The sequence below is a fragment of the Antedon mediterranea genome, chromosome 7 (genome assembly GCF_964355755.1).
Source record: "Antedon mediterranea chromosome 7, ecAntMedi1.1, whole genome shotgun sequence".
NCBI lineage: Eukaryota > Metazoa > Echinodermata > Crinoidea > Comatulida > Antedonidae > Antedon > Antedon mediterranea.
The window spans coordinates 21855671-21871168 of record NC_092676.1 but is presented as its reverse complement, the minus strand read 5'-3'; the positions used below and the strand labels follow the sequence as shown (position 1 = coordinate 21871168).

The window sequence follows — 15498 nt, the reverse complement described above, 5'->3', positions numbered from 1 at the left end:
ACGTTTCTGCACTGCAAAGTTGCACTTTGTTCAAATGTACCGCCGGCTTATTTTTAATAGCTCCCTCAATATTTGATTTTTTTTAAATGTTTCCATGCTAACGATAGTTTAATTCGTTTGCGCATGTTCGTGAATATTTTAATTAGTTAATTCAAAGAAGAATAACAAATAATTTCCTATATGCTTTTGTCATACTATTGGGTAGTGTTACCGGTCACGTGTTTGTATGCGAAACAGAAACGTGTAGGCCTATAATGTGAAACTTCAGGAATAATTTAAGAAAATGTGATACGCCTTGTAAATAAATACAAATAACCAAATGTTACAACTTGAGGGCGCACTGAAATTCTTGACTTAATTAACATCTTGGTCAAAGTTCAGTTTCTTTGCTTCATATTAACTCTGCTGCTTCCTTTAATGATACGCATACACTTTGTGAAGTTTCGTTAAGCAAGATGGCTGGCCAGTCAAGTCGTACGCATTTAGTCATTGCTGTGATTCTTGGTATAATTTGCGGATTTGTTATTGGAATTTTAATCGGTGCTCTTGCGATTAATGATTCGGATCCGGAAACGAATGCAGCCTATGAAAGATCAATCCGAGAAGCTGATTCCAGCATCAGCAAAAAGTTGATGGAAACTATGGAGTCTTACAACATTAGAGAAAATCTGAAGTAAGTAAAAAAAATCTGGAAAAATGAACGATTTATTGAATTGCTTGTTGTTATAAGTAGTTACGTATAGTATAGTTCACACAATTATGAATGTATATGGTCCGTCATCTAAGGTACGTGAAATATTTTTGTATGGTATACATGTTAATTCAAGCAATAGATAGGCTTGTATTGTGCCAGCAATAATGATAATAAAACTTATCTATCAAGTTTAGATTAGCCAAACAAGCACCGTTTTTGTAAAATGTGTTATCAGTTTCTGTAAATAACAAAATAGGCCTATATACTTTTATACTAGATTGTTTTAATCAATCGATCGATATGTATTCTTAGGTAATCAATATGCAAACTTCAACTTGTGAATTTTCGACAAGAAACATGTATAACAGTTATAGTTGTAAGACAACTTTTGTAGCAAAATATACACACAAATCTACTTTATAAATACAACAAAGGTAATTTAACCTCACAAACAAGTTCCAATAGGCCTACAATAACAATTCTTACAAGTAATTAGAAAATCCACATTATAGAGAATACATAGTAAAGGATAATACTAAAAACATCGATTTGATTTTTCTTCGTAACTAAGAGAAATATTGTTAACAATGGTAGGCTCGAGTTCACTAACTCAAAAGTGCCCAACGTGTTATTGTACACAAATTATAACACACATTAAATTCAAGCACGGACAGAGTTTCCTAAAAATTGTACTAGAACATTTGATGAACATGCGAGTACTATTTATTTTACAGCACTGTGTAACACGCGAGGACCACGCAGGCAATGTTTATTCTACATCACTCCTTTCTTGTTAGAGATTTCAGGCAAAGTTCATGGTGCAATAAAGTATATATGCCCAATTCATTCATAGTGACAAAATACGTTCTTGTTTACTAATTCCTAAATATGTTTGATTTACGGTAGGGTGTATACCAAGTAAACATTTACCACAAATTGATTAAACAAGTCAATCTTTTCTGTCTTTTCCAAACGACAGTAGCGGAACTAAATGTTCATAATATAAACCATTACTAACAAAATAAGCAAATTATCTGATAATAATTTTTGATTAGTCTACATGCCTAAGAAACTTGAATTTAAAAACACTGTACTTTTAGCTAGAGATAGCAAAGCTAGAACAGACCACCGATTTAATAGATCGCTTAATGTTTGAGACATTTTAAAAGTAATCTCATCTTCTACAGACGTACAGTTATGTGAGACAACGTTGTTAAGCTATTATATGAAAGAGTTGACAACTTGTTAAAAATGGTTCATACCTCATAAATAAATAAATAATTTATTTGGAGTTTACACTTTTACAACAGTGACACTTGGCCAATTGGAAGGTGCATCCATTAAAAATATACAAAAAGAACATGATAGTTATAGCATGGAGAAATAAGTTAGGTTCCTAACTTATTTCTCCATGGTTATAGTAAACAACAATTCGATGTAGGTCAACATGTCAAAACAATTCGACTACAGTAACTACAATACCATTGATAATTATTACTACAGTAGCAGGAAACCCACTGACACCTCCTAAAAATACAAAACTACAAGAAATAAACATATAGAATAAATTAGGAACAGTACAATATAAAATGATTATTTAATTATATTACTTGCATTTTCAAGTTTTAATTAAGTCCTGCTAGCAGAATAAGATCAATTTGCAGAAGCAAATCATGACCTTGGTTGTACGTATTAATCTAATTTCCGAAATGTCTTTATTTGCTACTAATTCAATAGGATGTCCACTTCTTAATTCTTTGTTCTTTTTCTCAATTATATTTTGTTTATTAATTATAATAGTTGATAATAATAATGTGTTTACGATATTTTTTACTTAGTTCTACTTATAGTATCTAATTTGTAATTTCCAATTATAGCCTTAATTGGAAGGATGTCGTTACAGCATTCAGTAGATTGGAATAGGCTTTTAAGAACACTTTAGAACAAAATGGGGACAAACGTTTAGCAATCGTAAAGAAATTTATATGTCATGAGATATCTTTGTTTAAAGCTCTGTCTACACTATTAATCTAGTTTGGCAAAAAAAGTGTCATGTACCCAAATATGGTAGGGATATGACATCATCGTGTCTATATTTGGGTACATCACACGTGTTTGTCACATAAAGTTTAAATAGTGTAGACAGAGTTTTATACTATTAGCACAAGTAGGTCTATAATTTAGCATTTGGTAAAACATCTAACGTTTACTGTTTCTTCCAATTTCTAACATAACGAAGGAGACACAGTACAGACAAAACACACAACAAAAAATACGAAATATTTTTAATAATGAAATAGCCTAATTATGATGTTTGTATTTAAATGTATTTTCATATTTCTAACGTTGAGTAAAATAATATTTCTTGCAATTTCAAAATGTGTCTCACAATCCATTTTAGAAATTTTTTCATTTTGTATAATAAGCCATGAGTTTTTAAAGTATTTTGTAATAAAAATATTGTGTCTATTGTGCTTCTATGTTGATGTAAGAACTCCCATTCGACTATAGATCCGAAATCGTTTCCTATAATATGTTTTGCAATACGGCATAATGTGTTTTTTATATTATATAAATTAATTTTGCATTGGTTTTTGGAATGTGTAGTGTTACATTTTAACTAAGATTAAAACGGTATGTTCTGTTTCTAGGATAGAAAAAAAAACTTTCAAAACTTACCGTATCTCATGGCAATCCTTTAAAAAATGTAAAACAAATAAACACACGTACCGTAATACAATTATTTCTAAGTTACTCTAAGTTATTCTACTGTCCTACAGTATAACCTTTTTATTACACATTATTTCACTTGTTTTGTGATGATACCATACCATAGGCTTAAGTAGCCTACATTACAAACTTATTTTTGCTTAAATCGTGCTAGGCGTTATATCTGTTTGCAGCACTCACTTCCACTTTGCAATGTCTAGTAAATTGAAATAAAAACAGATTGTCAATTATTCTATTTAATAAACCGATCTGAAGTATTAAAGATTATTGAAACTTTTGTAAACGTAAGTAAAAAAAAGAAAAAGAAAGTTTTAGATTATTAAAATTAATATACATTATAATATTTAGGTCTGATACCTAAGAAAAAACTATAAGAGAAACTATAAAACTACAAGTCGTATAATGTTTATACTGTTATGGAATTTACGATATTATAAAATTACTTAATAATGTAAACATACATAAAGCCATAAAGAGATGAACTTTGCATTCATTGAAAGATTGTTTTTTGTTACAAAGGTCAAATGTGAGAAAAGGAGAAATTAAATGGTATCTGAATGAGACATTCGAACCGTAAATTCATTTCCATAATTTCATTGCTAATGCAAGGAATATATTTTACGTATGTGCATGACTATATCACACCTTATTTACGTCGTTTACAGCGCCTACGTTTCCATATTTTTGCATATGGGTACGACACCGGTTACACAATTCCGGATTATCTCCAAAAGTTTCCCGGTGGTCTGAAAGGGTATAACTTGGAACTTAGTTAACTTTTCCTTCAGAAGTTATAACGCCAAGTTATTTATATATAACTAACTCGCTTAGAAACATCACAGGCACAGAATAAATTCAAAACCGCTCGGTGATATACAGAAATTAATTAATTTGAAACGATAAATATGAGGAAATACTACCATGATCTAATGGTTAGGACATCTGCATATCAAGCTGAATGTTCCGGGTTTGAAACTCGGTTGGGGCGTTTCTCATTCTCACAGATTTCCTCATCTTTATCGTTTCAAAATATTACATATTATATATATAATTTTTTTTTTTTTAAATACCGGTAGGCATTTGACCGAAAATCCACACGTAGCTGGAAGAAAATACAGCAAAGAACTGGCAGAATGGATGCAAGAAAGATTCAAGGATTGGGGAATGACTAGTGCTGATATACTGAGCTACGAAGTGCTTCTTTCTTTCCCGTCTGAAATCAAAGGCGAAGAAAACAGAGTTAGTGTGAAAGGCAAAATAATGATATTATGATGTTGTATGACATAACATCTAACTTAGCACAGGTCCGCCGCGGCTATTCTTTTACCTAAAATCTTTTTGGTAATATTTACGACTGGATGAAATTAGAAATAGACTGAAGTGCTTTATAGTTTGGATATTCAAACAAAGATTATCAGAAGCTGATCATGGAAGTCGATAGGCCTACAATAAACAAATAATTTAGTTAAGTAACTTGTAAGTAGTGATAATCGCTGTCGCTTGTGATTATGGTCATATCCTTACTGCACATCCGAGTGGTAACCTAACTTTATCAATTTAAGACATGTTAAACTCGACAATTTTTTTTTAGATTGAATTACTGAGTGAAACCGGGAATGTTATATTCACATCGCAGTTGAAAGAAGACTCTCTTGGTGAAACAGCACTTGAACGGGATGACCTGCTTCCTCCATTCAATGCATATTCACCAGCGGGGATCGTTACTGTTAGTCATGTTTTTACATCGTATTTTAATAACAGTTTTCCTATGGTTGACATTATTAAAACTGCTTTTTTTAAACTTATACTTACTAAAAGATTAACCATCAACCGAAAACAAGTTTAGGCACATATATACTTATATTATATTAATATTTATTTATATTATCTAAAATTAAAATTAATTAGTTTTTAATGTGGGTTCGGTTTCCCTTTTACACTGATTTATATTTGACAGATTAATTCATCTTATTGTCAGCACAATTTGGAGTTTCTGTACAGTAGATTTTATTTCAATTTTATCTTAAATTTTATTCTTAATCTTGAATATCATGAACCAACAATGTATAGGTCCGTGCTTTTAGAAACAGTTATGTACATGCTCTACTGTTCATGCTATTCACACAATAGTATCGTCTCAAAGTGCAAAACAAAACTACGAAAGCCCATTAATGCCATTTTAAGTATATGTTTTTCGAACGTAATCCGTTCTAACGAATTAGTAATTCGTTTGAACGGATTAATAATCTGTTCAAACGAATTAGTAATCCGTTCAAACGAATTGCAACATATACAACAAGTGCCATTTAAAGTATATGTTGTAATTCGTTTGAACGGATTACTAATCCGTTCAAACAAATTACTAATTTGTTTAAACGGATTACTAATTTGTTCAAACGGATTACTAATCCGTTCAAACGAATTACTAATTTGTTTAAACGGATTACTAATTCGTTCAAACGAATTACTAATTTGTTTAAACGGATTAGTAATCCGTTCAAACGAATTACTAATTCGTTCAAACGAATTAGTAATCCGTTTAAACGAATTAGTAATTTGTTTAAACAAATTAATAATTTGTTTAAACGGATTATTAATCTGTTTGAACAAATTAGTAATTCGTTTGAACGAATTAGTAATCCGTTTAAACAAATTATTAATTTGTTTAAACAAATTAATAATTTGTTCAAACGGATTACTAATTCGTTAGAACGAATTAGTAATTCGTTTGAACAAATTAGTAATCCGTTTAAACAAATTACTAATCCGTTTGAACGGATTCCTAATTCGTTTTAACAGATTATTAATCTGTTTAAACAAATTAGTAATTCGTTTGAACAGATTAGTAATCCGTTCAAACGAATTACAACATATTCTTTAAATGGCACTTGTTGTATATGTTGCAATTGGTTTGAACGGATTACTAATTCGTTTGAACAGATTACTAATCCGTTCAAACGAATTACTAATTTGTTTAAACAGATTAATAATCTGTTCAAACGAATTAGGAATCCGTCCAAACGGATTAGTAATTTGTTTAAACGGATTACTAATCTGTTTAAACGAATTACTAATTCGTTTAAACGAATTAGTAATCCGTTTAAACAAATTATTAATTTGTTTAAACAAATTACTAATTTGTTTAAACGGATTACTAATTCGTTCAAACGAATTACTAATTCGTTCAAACAGATTAGTAATCCGTTTAAACAAATTATTAATTTGTTTAAACAAATTATTAATTTGTTTAAACAAATTATTAATTTGTTTAAACAAATTACTAATTTGTTTAAACGGATTACTAATTCGTTTGAACGAATTAGTAATCCGTTTAAACAAATTATTAATTCGTTTGAACGAATTAGTAATTCGTTTGAACAAATTAGTAATCCGTTTAAACAAATTAGTAATTCGTTTGAACGGATTAGTAATCCGTTTAAACGAATTACAACATATACTTTAAATGGCACTTGTTGTATATGTTGCAATTCGTTTGAACGGATTACTAATTCGTTTGAACAGATTATTAATCCGTTCAAACGAATTACTAATTCGTTAGAACGGATTACGTTCGAAAAACATATACTTCAAATGGCATTAATGGGCTTTCGTACAAAACAAAAACAACAAAAAACAGAAAAAAAAACAATTTATAAATGACTTAAGTCAAAAGGAAAACTCTTCTCAACTAGAAAAATATCAATAGCCACATACCCTCACGCCGTTTTCCAAATTTTCCTGGAGGCAAGCAAGCTATTTTGCGCACTTAAAGATAAAGACAAACGTGGATAGCAATAAAATGTATTAATATTATTAAGTTATAGTATAAATAAAAACTGTTCTTATTTTTAGGGTAAACTGGTGTACGCCAATTACGCTCGCGTTGAAGACTTCCACTTTCTGACGCGAAACTTATCTTTAAACATTACTGACAAGATTGTGATTGCAAGGTACGGTAAAATCTACAGAGGTGACAAAGTAAGTAACACCAAATCTGTTTCTATTCTAGTAAATTATTCATTTTGTTTCGCCTAAAAGAAAGAGAAAATACCGCTCGTAATAGCACAGTTCTGTTTTCTATTTTATATTCTTTATTCCTCCTTTCTTAGAAAACGTATTACTTACTATGCCTGTTTTACTCCTAATAAATTAATAATTTTAAACCATTAAAAAAATGGAAACATCACTCCAATCTAGCGACCACATATTTTCTTCAGGTCTGGTAATTTATTTATTTCCCATCATGTTTAATCAAAATAAAAGGGTCTGAGTCTGTTCCATGTAGGTACGTAATGCTGCAGAGGTAGGAGCAAAAGGTTTGATACTGTACTCGGACCCTGGTGACTACGCTGTTCCCGATGCTAAGGTGTACCCCGATGGAATATTTCTACCGGGGACAGGGTGTCAACGAGGCTCAACATACTTAGGTAGAGGTGACCCTCTTACACAAGGATATCCAGCAAAAGGTACGGTATGTTGTATATGCCTACTGGTATTATTTTGTGAAAGTTAGAGGAAGGACGTCACTTGTCACACGGAGATGACCAAAAATATACTTGATGGTGCCCAAATGTGACGTCACTATTTGATCTCAATTAACATATTACGTATACCCAGATATTTTTTATGTTGTAATTAATAATTTACCTGATTAAATTATAGCAAGTAGATGTTACGGTTGATGAAAATTGTGTCCACATTTACCTACCGATCATTTTATTTTAATAGATTACGCTTATCGTCATAGTGAAGAAAGCATTGCAGACTCACTACCTGCTATCCCCGTTCATCCTATAGGCTACGATGACGCGACAGAATTTCTGAAGTAAGTAGGCATAACAATTTAATTAATTAAAAAAGTTGAAAAAAAAAATACTCGTAGCGTTTTGATAATATAGTAATCGAAGAGCATTTTTATACAATCTTTTTATTTTGATTCTTCAAGACAGGGGGTGCATTTATAGTTAGGTCTTATTGTGTTTTCGTTTTGCTCTTTAAGGCGTCTTGATGGTAACGAAGTGGTATCAGAATGGCGCGGAAACCTAGAGAATCTCACCTATCGATACGGACCTGGATTCGCTGGCGCAGATATTAACAAGTTTGTTTATTTATTATGCGTTGTATGACCACAAATTTAGTTGAAACTATTTGATAGACAAAGATGTGTCTCATGGAAAAAAATATAACAACATTTCTCCTATTTAGTCTTTGATTAATGTATCAAGTACAATTCCATATAATTTTTTCGTACAGTCCCAACAAGGACTCACGTTATACTCGTTTCTGATCCCATCAATATTTCTTAGTAGTTTATTTTTTATTAATAAACGTCGTGTATACAGATTATGATAGCTATCATTTTCATTAGTAAAGTTGTAGGCCTATATGAATAAAACAGCAGTATTTTTTATAATTGATAGGGAAGTGAGAATGAATATATACTCATCGAATGTGAGAGGAATGGCATACAACACAATTGGAATGATTGAAGGCGAAGTGGAACCAGGTAAATTTAAAGATTTATTAAACTAGCTGCAGCTCAATGATTTTTTTTCCAAAATAACTTAAGCAAATATCCTTTACGTATTTCTTAGATGACAAATTCCATTCCTTAAGATAAGTAGATTAATTGACATGTTTTAAATTAAGCAATTTTAAACTATCTTTACTTAACAATACAGATTGATAAAATTCCAGGCCTAGATCAAAGTAGGTCTGCACCTCCATGTTGTCAAAAACGCATGCACTTCCAAACTAGCTAGTAAGGCACGCGCATTCAATGCAAAATACACATCGCTGAATGGATTGTTTTCCTCCAGATCGTTACGTTATTATGGGTAACCACAGAGACGCATGGGCATTTGGAGCAATTGACGCATCAGGAGGTACAGCTGTCATGATGGAAGTTGCTAGAGCATTTTGTAAGATGGTTGACAATGGTACGTCAAATGACAAAATTTCATAGTTTATAGAACGATTTGCTACAATTAAACAACGTCATGTATTGACATAAACACGTTGGCGAAAGGGAATTGAAATAGTCATTGCAATTAATAAGAACTATTAATATTACATATTTAAACTGTTGTTTAGGGTGGAGGCCACGACGCACATTGGTGTTTGGAAGCTGGGGAGCTGAAGAACAAGGTCTTATTGGATCTACAGAATGGGTGGAGGTAAAGAGATAAGACTACTTGTGTTTTTGTTTTTATATTTAATTTTTATAAATGATCGGACAGCTAATGTACATGGGTCAAATATAACCGTATGAGGTAATCTTCTGACTTTTGAAAAGCAAAATGGTTTTTCCTACTATCGCTATTTTGTTGTTTTTTTCTGAGTCCAATTAGTCATCAATAAGTACTGGTGGTGAAAAATATTTAGGCTCTACAAAAGTGTAATAGTATGCTTTTTGTGTCTTAAATTATAGATATGAATAAAGTAAAGAAGTGACATTTAAAAATTTTAAATAATTATGCAGTGTTTTGCATTGTTTTTGTTATAGGAATTTTCCAAAAATCTTGGTGAAAGGGCAGTTACATATCTAAATTTAGACGTGGCAATTGAAGGTATTTAAGTACTAAACATGTATATGTTTTTACAATGTGATGTTTCTTATATTACATTACCTAGCACATGGAGATACAATACAATAAAGTAATAAACTAACAAGTATTATCTACAATTCATTCATTAACAAATTAACACAACACCATACAAATTGATTCGTAAAAGAGAAAGGAGTTCACAACGTTTATTTTAGGTTAAAAAATATAAATGAAGAAAAAACTGGTTTTACAATTTTCAAAATAATTTATACCTGGTTCAGCTTTGTGGCTTTTTTTCGAAAGTTTTTCAAATCTGCAAAATTCTTTACCAACACAGGAGTATTTAAAATAGTTCCAGTTGATAATATTACCAAACTTTCTTTCGATAACACAATAAAGCTGAGGCTGATATCACTTGCCTATTAAATTGCATTTATTGGAGAAAAAACACGATGATGATGATATTTCGTTGCCTATATACCGGTTCATTTTACTTTTACAGGAACGTACATGTTAGATGCATCAGCCACGCCCAACATGAAGCAACTGGTTTATGATACTGCAAAACTTGTAAATATTTTAAATTGTTTTTCTAGTTTAAAAGTACACACGTCAACAAACGTTTTTAGTAAGGTTTTTAACACAGGCACAAAACGTTGGGAGGTTTTAAACATTTTTTTTACCGAAAGCACGTAACTCTTTTCTACAAAATACTATCCATCTTAAGAACTTTTCAACAACAAAAAATAATAAAAATTAATTAACGCTGTGGACTTGCCGATTAGAAGCTTTAATCCAATTATTTATTTTTAAGTACTGCCACCAGCTAGCTTTTGGGTTATCCCAAATTCAAGTACAGTTATGACACGCCATTTGTGCATAAAGGTTTTTAAAAAAAAAAGAATATCTAGCATAATAATGTTGATGAGAGATCACAATGATTTATTATTTAATATTTTCATTACAGGTTAAGGATCCCGAAAACACAGGCAAAAGTATATATGATATATGGGTAGAAAGATCTCAAACGAAGGAGAACGAAGAACCACAGTAAGTTGTTTTAAACATGCAAGGTACATGGCGACGTTTGTAAATTGTGTTCATTTTTTTGTAGTTTTAGTAAAGCTAATCACTTCCGTAAGAAAAAAACGAAAACAATATTTTTTTACCTAAAATGACAAAATAAATCAAATCAACCAAAATGACATTGACTGTCAGTCAATTGACTATTTAAAAAATAAAAATACAGTTTAATTACATTACACAACTCTTATGTGGCATTGAAGTGACATATTCAACAAAAACAATTTAAGAATTATATTTCAATGCCTCTTTAAATAAAATAAAACATTAAACACTAATTTGAATAACAATCTGAAAATGGTGATTATGTACTGTAGTTCGACTTTCCACTACCGTTTCGGACACAATTAAATACAACTACCAAGGTTTTTAATTAGGGCCTACTCAGTATGGTTACAAACGTCTGTTCATCAGCATTCATTCTAAGATAATATTGACAATCACAACAGATACGGTGAGCCGCATACATTTGAAACGCAATAATCAGCAGTCTATCATCAAAAGAAACTTACAGAACATATTTTGTTAATTGTAGTATTGGAGGATTAGGCTCCGGAAGTGATTATGCATCCTTTCTGCAGCAAATTGGAATTTCCGCTTTTGACATGTCATACACATACGACCGTGTAAGTATTAAACAATTTTTTATTGCAAGTTGACAATAAGCCAACATCAAAAAGTTAGGAAAAAAAAACACCAGGAGGCATCATTATACTTGAGAAATGGTGATAATATTATAAATACATACTTAAATCTTAACACTATCTGAATAAAATATGCAAGACATTTTCTTTAAACAAATTTACAATAAAAAGTGGAAATTTGAAAATAAATATTTCGACAGAGTGCACCCAATGAACCAAATCACAGCACAGCACCAATTTCCAGAAATGTATGTAGAAACATTGGGATCAATACATGTATGTTGTATTTTAATGATTTTGTTTATCTTTAGGTCGCATATCCAGTAGCGTCCTATCCAATGTACCATTCGGTTTATGAGACTTTCTACCTTGTCGACAAACTTTATGATCCGGGCTTCAAGTTCCACCTGACAACAGGTCACATTATGGGAGAGCTTATGAGGGCGCTCTCTGATTCACTGATAATTCCAATGAGTTGCGTAGACTATGCTACAGACGTTGAGATGTACTTCAATAATTTAAAATCAGGAGAAATTGGAAAACGGATTCTTGAAGAAAATGTGTCACTTGGTACGTTATTATTCAATGTATTGTTATTTACAAACTGATTCAAAGTGTATAGAACAATTCGAAAAATCAAGTTTTCAAAGTTTTTAAAAGTATTATTTTGTTGCAGAAGTTATGTTGATCATTGTGGCTGTTTTTATTTAATTGTTTGAGTTTGTTATTTGTTTCAGATGAATTCGAAAGTGCTGTGAATAACTTTACCAGCGCAGCTGCAGGTTTTGAGGAAAGACTTTCTAAGGTTGACAAAACGAAGTATGTATTTTAACAATTACATCTTTTCTTGAACATAAAAATAGTGTAATGCTTTGAGTTGAATTAAGGGACTTAAGAAAATATATCAACCAATTTTAAGTTATTCAATTAATTAGTCAGTAGTAGTCATAAATCCAATGTTGAAACGGCAACAAAGTGTAGAGCCAGGCGCGACCGCTTTGAAAATAATTCGAAATTTACACATAAAACCATCAACCTCATTACTATGTAGGCCTACTACGTACACCTATCAACTGACCAAAAATAAACACATGATTATTGAACAATAACCCTTCACTTACGACATCTATCTGCTGATCTCCACTCTAAATAAACTTCTTTGCGCGTGGATTTTTTTGCGTACTCCTCGTATATAAAAAAAATGTATACTTACCAAAAAATAATATTTTATGAAAAGAAACACAGTTGTTTAACACAATATATATATATTTATGTGCAGTCGGATCTTGATTCATAACAGTTACATACATCTTCCTTACAAGCATCGTAATAAGGTTGAACCTGACAAAAATAAAGAAAACCGTGTATGAAGTATAAATAAGCATTTTACATAGTGGACACAATGCATGGAGGTATAAAAATAGACACCTCTATGGACAATGCTTGACAATTGAGTGTCAGATATTTCTGCTATTTGTTTAATTATTTTTTTTTCTCCTTTTTTAAGCCCAATTGAAATAAGAATGTTTAACGACCAAATAATGCAGCTCGAGCGAACATTTGTAGATCCTCTTGGACTACCAGGTCGCCCTCTTACCAGGTGAGTAGGCTAGAGTAAGAATTAAGTTTATGTACGCCTTACAGTTTATAAATACAGAAAATGTTTAATATTTTTTGATGCTAATACAAACAATAAATCTATTTATTTCTGTCAACATTTTCAAGCTGCGTCTTAAGACTTATTTGTTCGCATCATTGTAATCCTTTTTTTATTGCTTTTGTTCACAATTCTTGCATGTTGTTGTTTTCTGACTAGGCTAGGAGGCATCGGATCCCTGAAAATATCAATACCTAACCGATGCTAACTAGGGTACTTTCACACTGATCCCCGGATAGTGATGATGGTGTATCCCCATACTCTGGGTTGGGTGCTAACTTGGTGTTTTTGTCTTTTTGCTCTCTTCCTTTTGGTTTCCACTCTTTCTCTTTAGAGCGCATAGAGACGTCGTTTATTTGCGCTATATAAATCTATCTATCTATTATTATTATTATTTCAGGCACATCGTGTTTGCACCAAGCAGCAAGAACAGTTACGCTAGTGACAAGTTTCCAGGAATCGTTGACGCTATGTTTGACATTGACAACAACCCGGATGTTAACAAATGGGATATTGTTAAACAGCAAATTTCTATCGCAACATATACTATACAGTCGGCTGCTAGCTCACTAAAACCATACACTGGTTCAGCTTGAGCAAAACAATTTTCTTTTCGCTGCAATTTTAATAGGTCTATGCCTTCTGGTACTTCCCCCTCAGTGCATTTAACCTTACCCCTACTCGGATGGTGGTTTAAATGTAGTTTAAAACTGTGATGCTAGTAAAATTGTGGTCATCTTGAAACCTAATTACCTCCAACCCTAGCATCTTCCATCTACTGCTGCACCCGGTTTTCGTTCAAATGTAATTTTAAAATCTTCCCAGTAAAATTGTAGTTATTGATGCAAACAATAGCTGAACAAACTTGTACAAAAAACAGCTGCTAAAGTGGTGAAAAGTTGGCAATTTATAAGATATTGTGGTACGGTCGGCGGATACTTTTAAGATTTCACATAAACATTCCCAGTACATTTGCAGTCATTTTTATACCCCATGTGTATGGATTCGTGCAGTAGGACTTTTTTTTATGAACAAACGTACACCTTCTGTATTATAATATAGATGGTAATATTTGTCACCTGGCCATCATTTTTATACTTAGATTTCATTTTAATGAATGGCTATGGATTAAAACCCAATGTATACGCACAATGTTTGTGACAATTAAGCGTGGTTCCCACTAGCGACGCAACACAAGGACGCAACGCAAGTGAATTGACCAATCACAAGCGATGGCTTATTCGCTTGTGATTGCTAACTGTCCATAATTTCGGTTGTCATTGGTTAAAACGCTTGCGTTGCGTTTACGTCCTGGCGTTACGTTCTAGTGGAACCAAGCTTTAAGGCGCGTACGTATATGTATCAATATTCAATATTTTGTCAATGTTTATCTATAAACAAACCCTATCAAGTTTCTACATTTTTACTATGTTACGTTCTTCGTTTTACGTAATGGTTATTGAAATTACGTTTATTTGACGTGTTTAAATTACGATGGATCATCCAAACTGTCGCTTGTGATTGGTCAACTCGTTTTTCCCCTACGTCATTGCGTTACGTCCAACAAGTGGGAACCAAACATAATGTTTGATCGTTACGTTATTCGGAAATCGGCATGTTAAATTAGGACTAAGATATTATTAGATTATTATATAAGATTATTATATAATAAGATATTTTTTTCTGAAAGCGATTTTTAAATTGTTACTAATATATCTCTTTAAAAAGAGATATATTTGTTACAATATAGACCTACATTTTGACTAATGTTTGTATTTGTAGTACTTTTGTTATGTACCGCGTTGGGATGATGTACTTTTTGTGATATGAAATTCTAAGGGTTGTTAAAACTTTCGATTTGATTACACTTTTAATGCATGATTAGACATTGCATGCCTGTCATTGGTGAACTTTTTTTATTGAATTATTTCTAAAGCTATATAATAAAATGGACTAAAAACATGTTTTGGTAACTAAACAATCATTAACCGTTCTTTTAGACACATCATTCTTTTAGAAGAAAATGTATTTTCTTCCCCTTCAGTATAGTAGAACTAATACTGAAGGACACGTAATAGGTAACCAATCAAATTAAATATACATATAACATAATGCTGTTAATACCTTGAAATATCATTGATT

The 15498-nt window shown here is 31.6% G+C and overlaps 1 protein-coding gene across 1 annotated transcript; it reads left to right on the top strand.

Annotated features, from left to right (window-relative positions):
* Positions 1 to 297: 297 nt before the first annotated feature.
* On the top strand, positions 298 to 15318 carry LOC140055274 (putative N-acetylated-alpha-linked acidic dipeptidase). The gene is made up of 18 exons (XM_072100573.1): positions 298 to 673; positions 4501 to 4663; positions 5016 to 5150; positions 7277 to 7402; positions 7710 to 7890; positions 8153 to 8249; positions 8424 to 8522; positions 8845 to 8930; positions 9244 to 9363; positions 9518 to 9600; positions 9930 to 9993; positions 10475 to 10542; positions 10940 to 11022; positions 11591 to 11681; positions 12011 to 12269; positions 12437 to 12518; positions 13207 to 13299; positions 13757 to 15318. Exons 1-18 carry the CDS (start codon positions 456 to 458, stop codon positions 13950 to 13952), a joined length of 2244 nt encoding a protein of 747 aa, XP_071956674.1. The 5' UTR covers positions 298 to 455; the 3' UTR covers positions 13953 to 15318.
* The last annotated feature ends 180 nt before the right edge of the window (positions 15319 to 15498 follow it).

Excerpts from the sequence above, each read along its gene's own strand:
- LOC140055274 (XM_072100573.1), top strand. The coding sequence starts at position 456 with ATGGCTGGCCAGTCAAGTCGTACGCATTTAGTCATTGCTGTGATTCTT. Across the intron at positions 11,023-11,590 it reads AAGGAGAACGAAGAACCACA|TATTGGAGGATTAGGCTCCG; the intron begins GTAAGTTGTTTT and ends TGTTAATTGTAG. Across the intron at positions 12,270-12,436 it reads TGAAGAAAATGTGTCACTTG|ATGAATTCGAAAGTGCTGTG; the intron begins GTACGTTATTAT and ends TATTTGTTTCAG.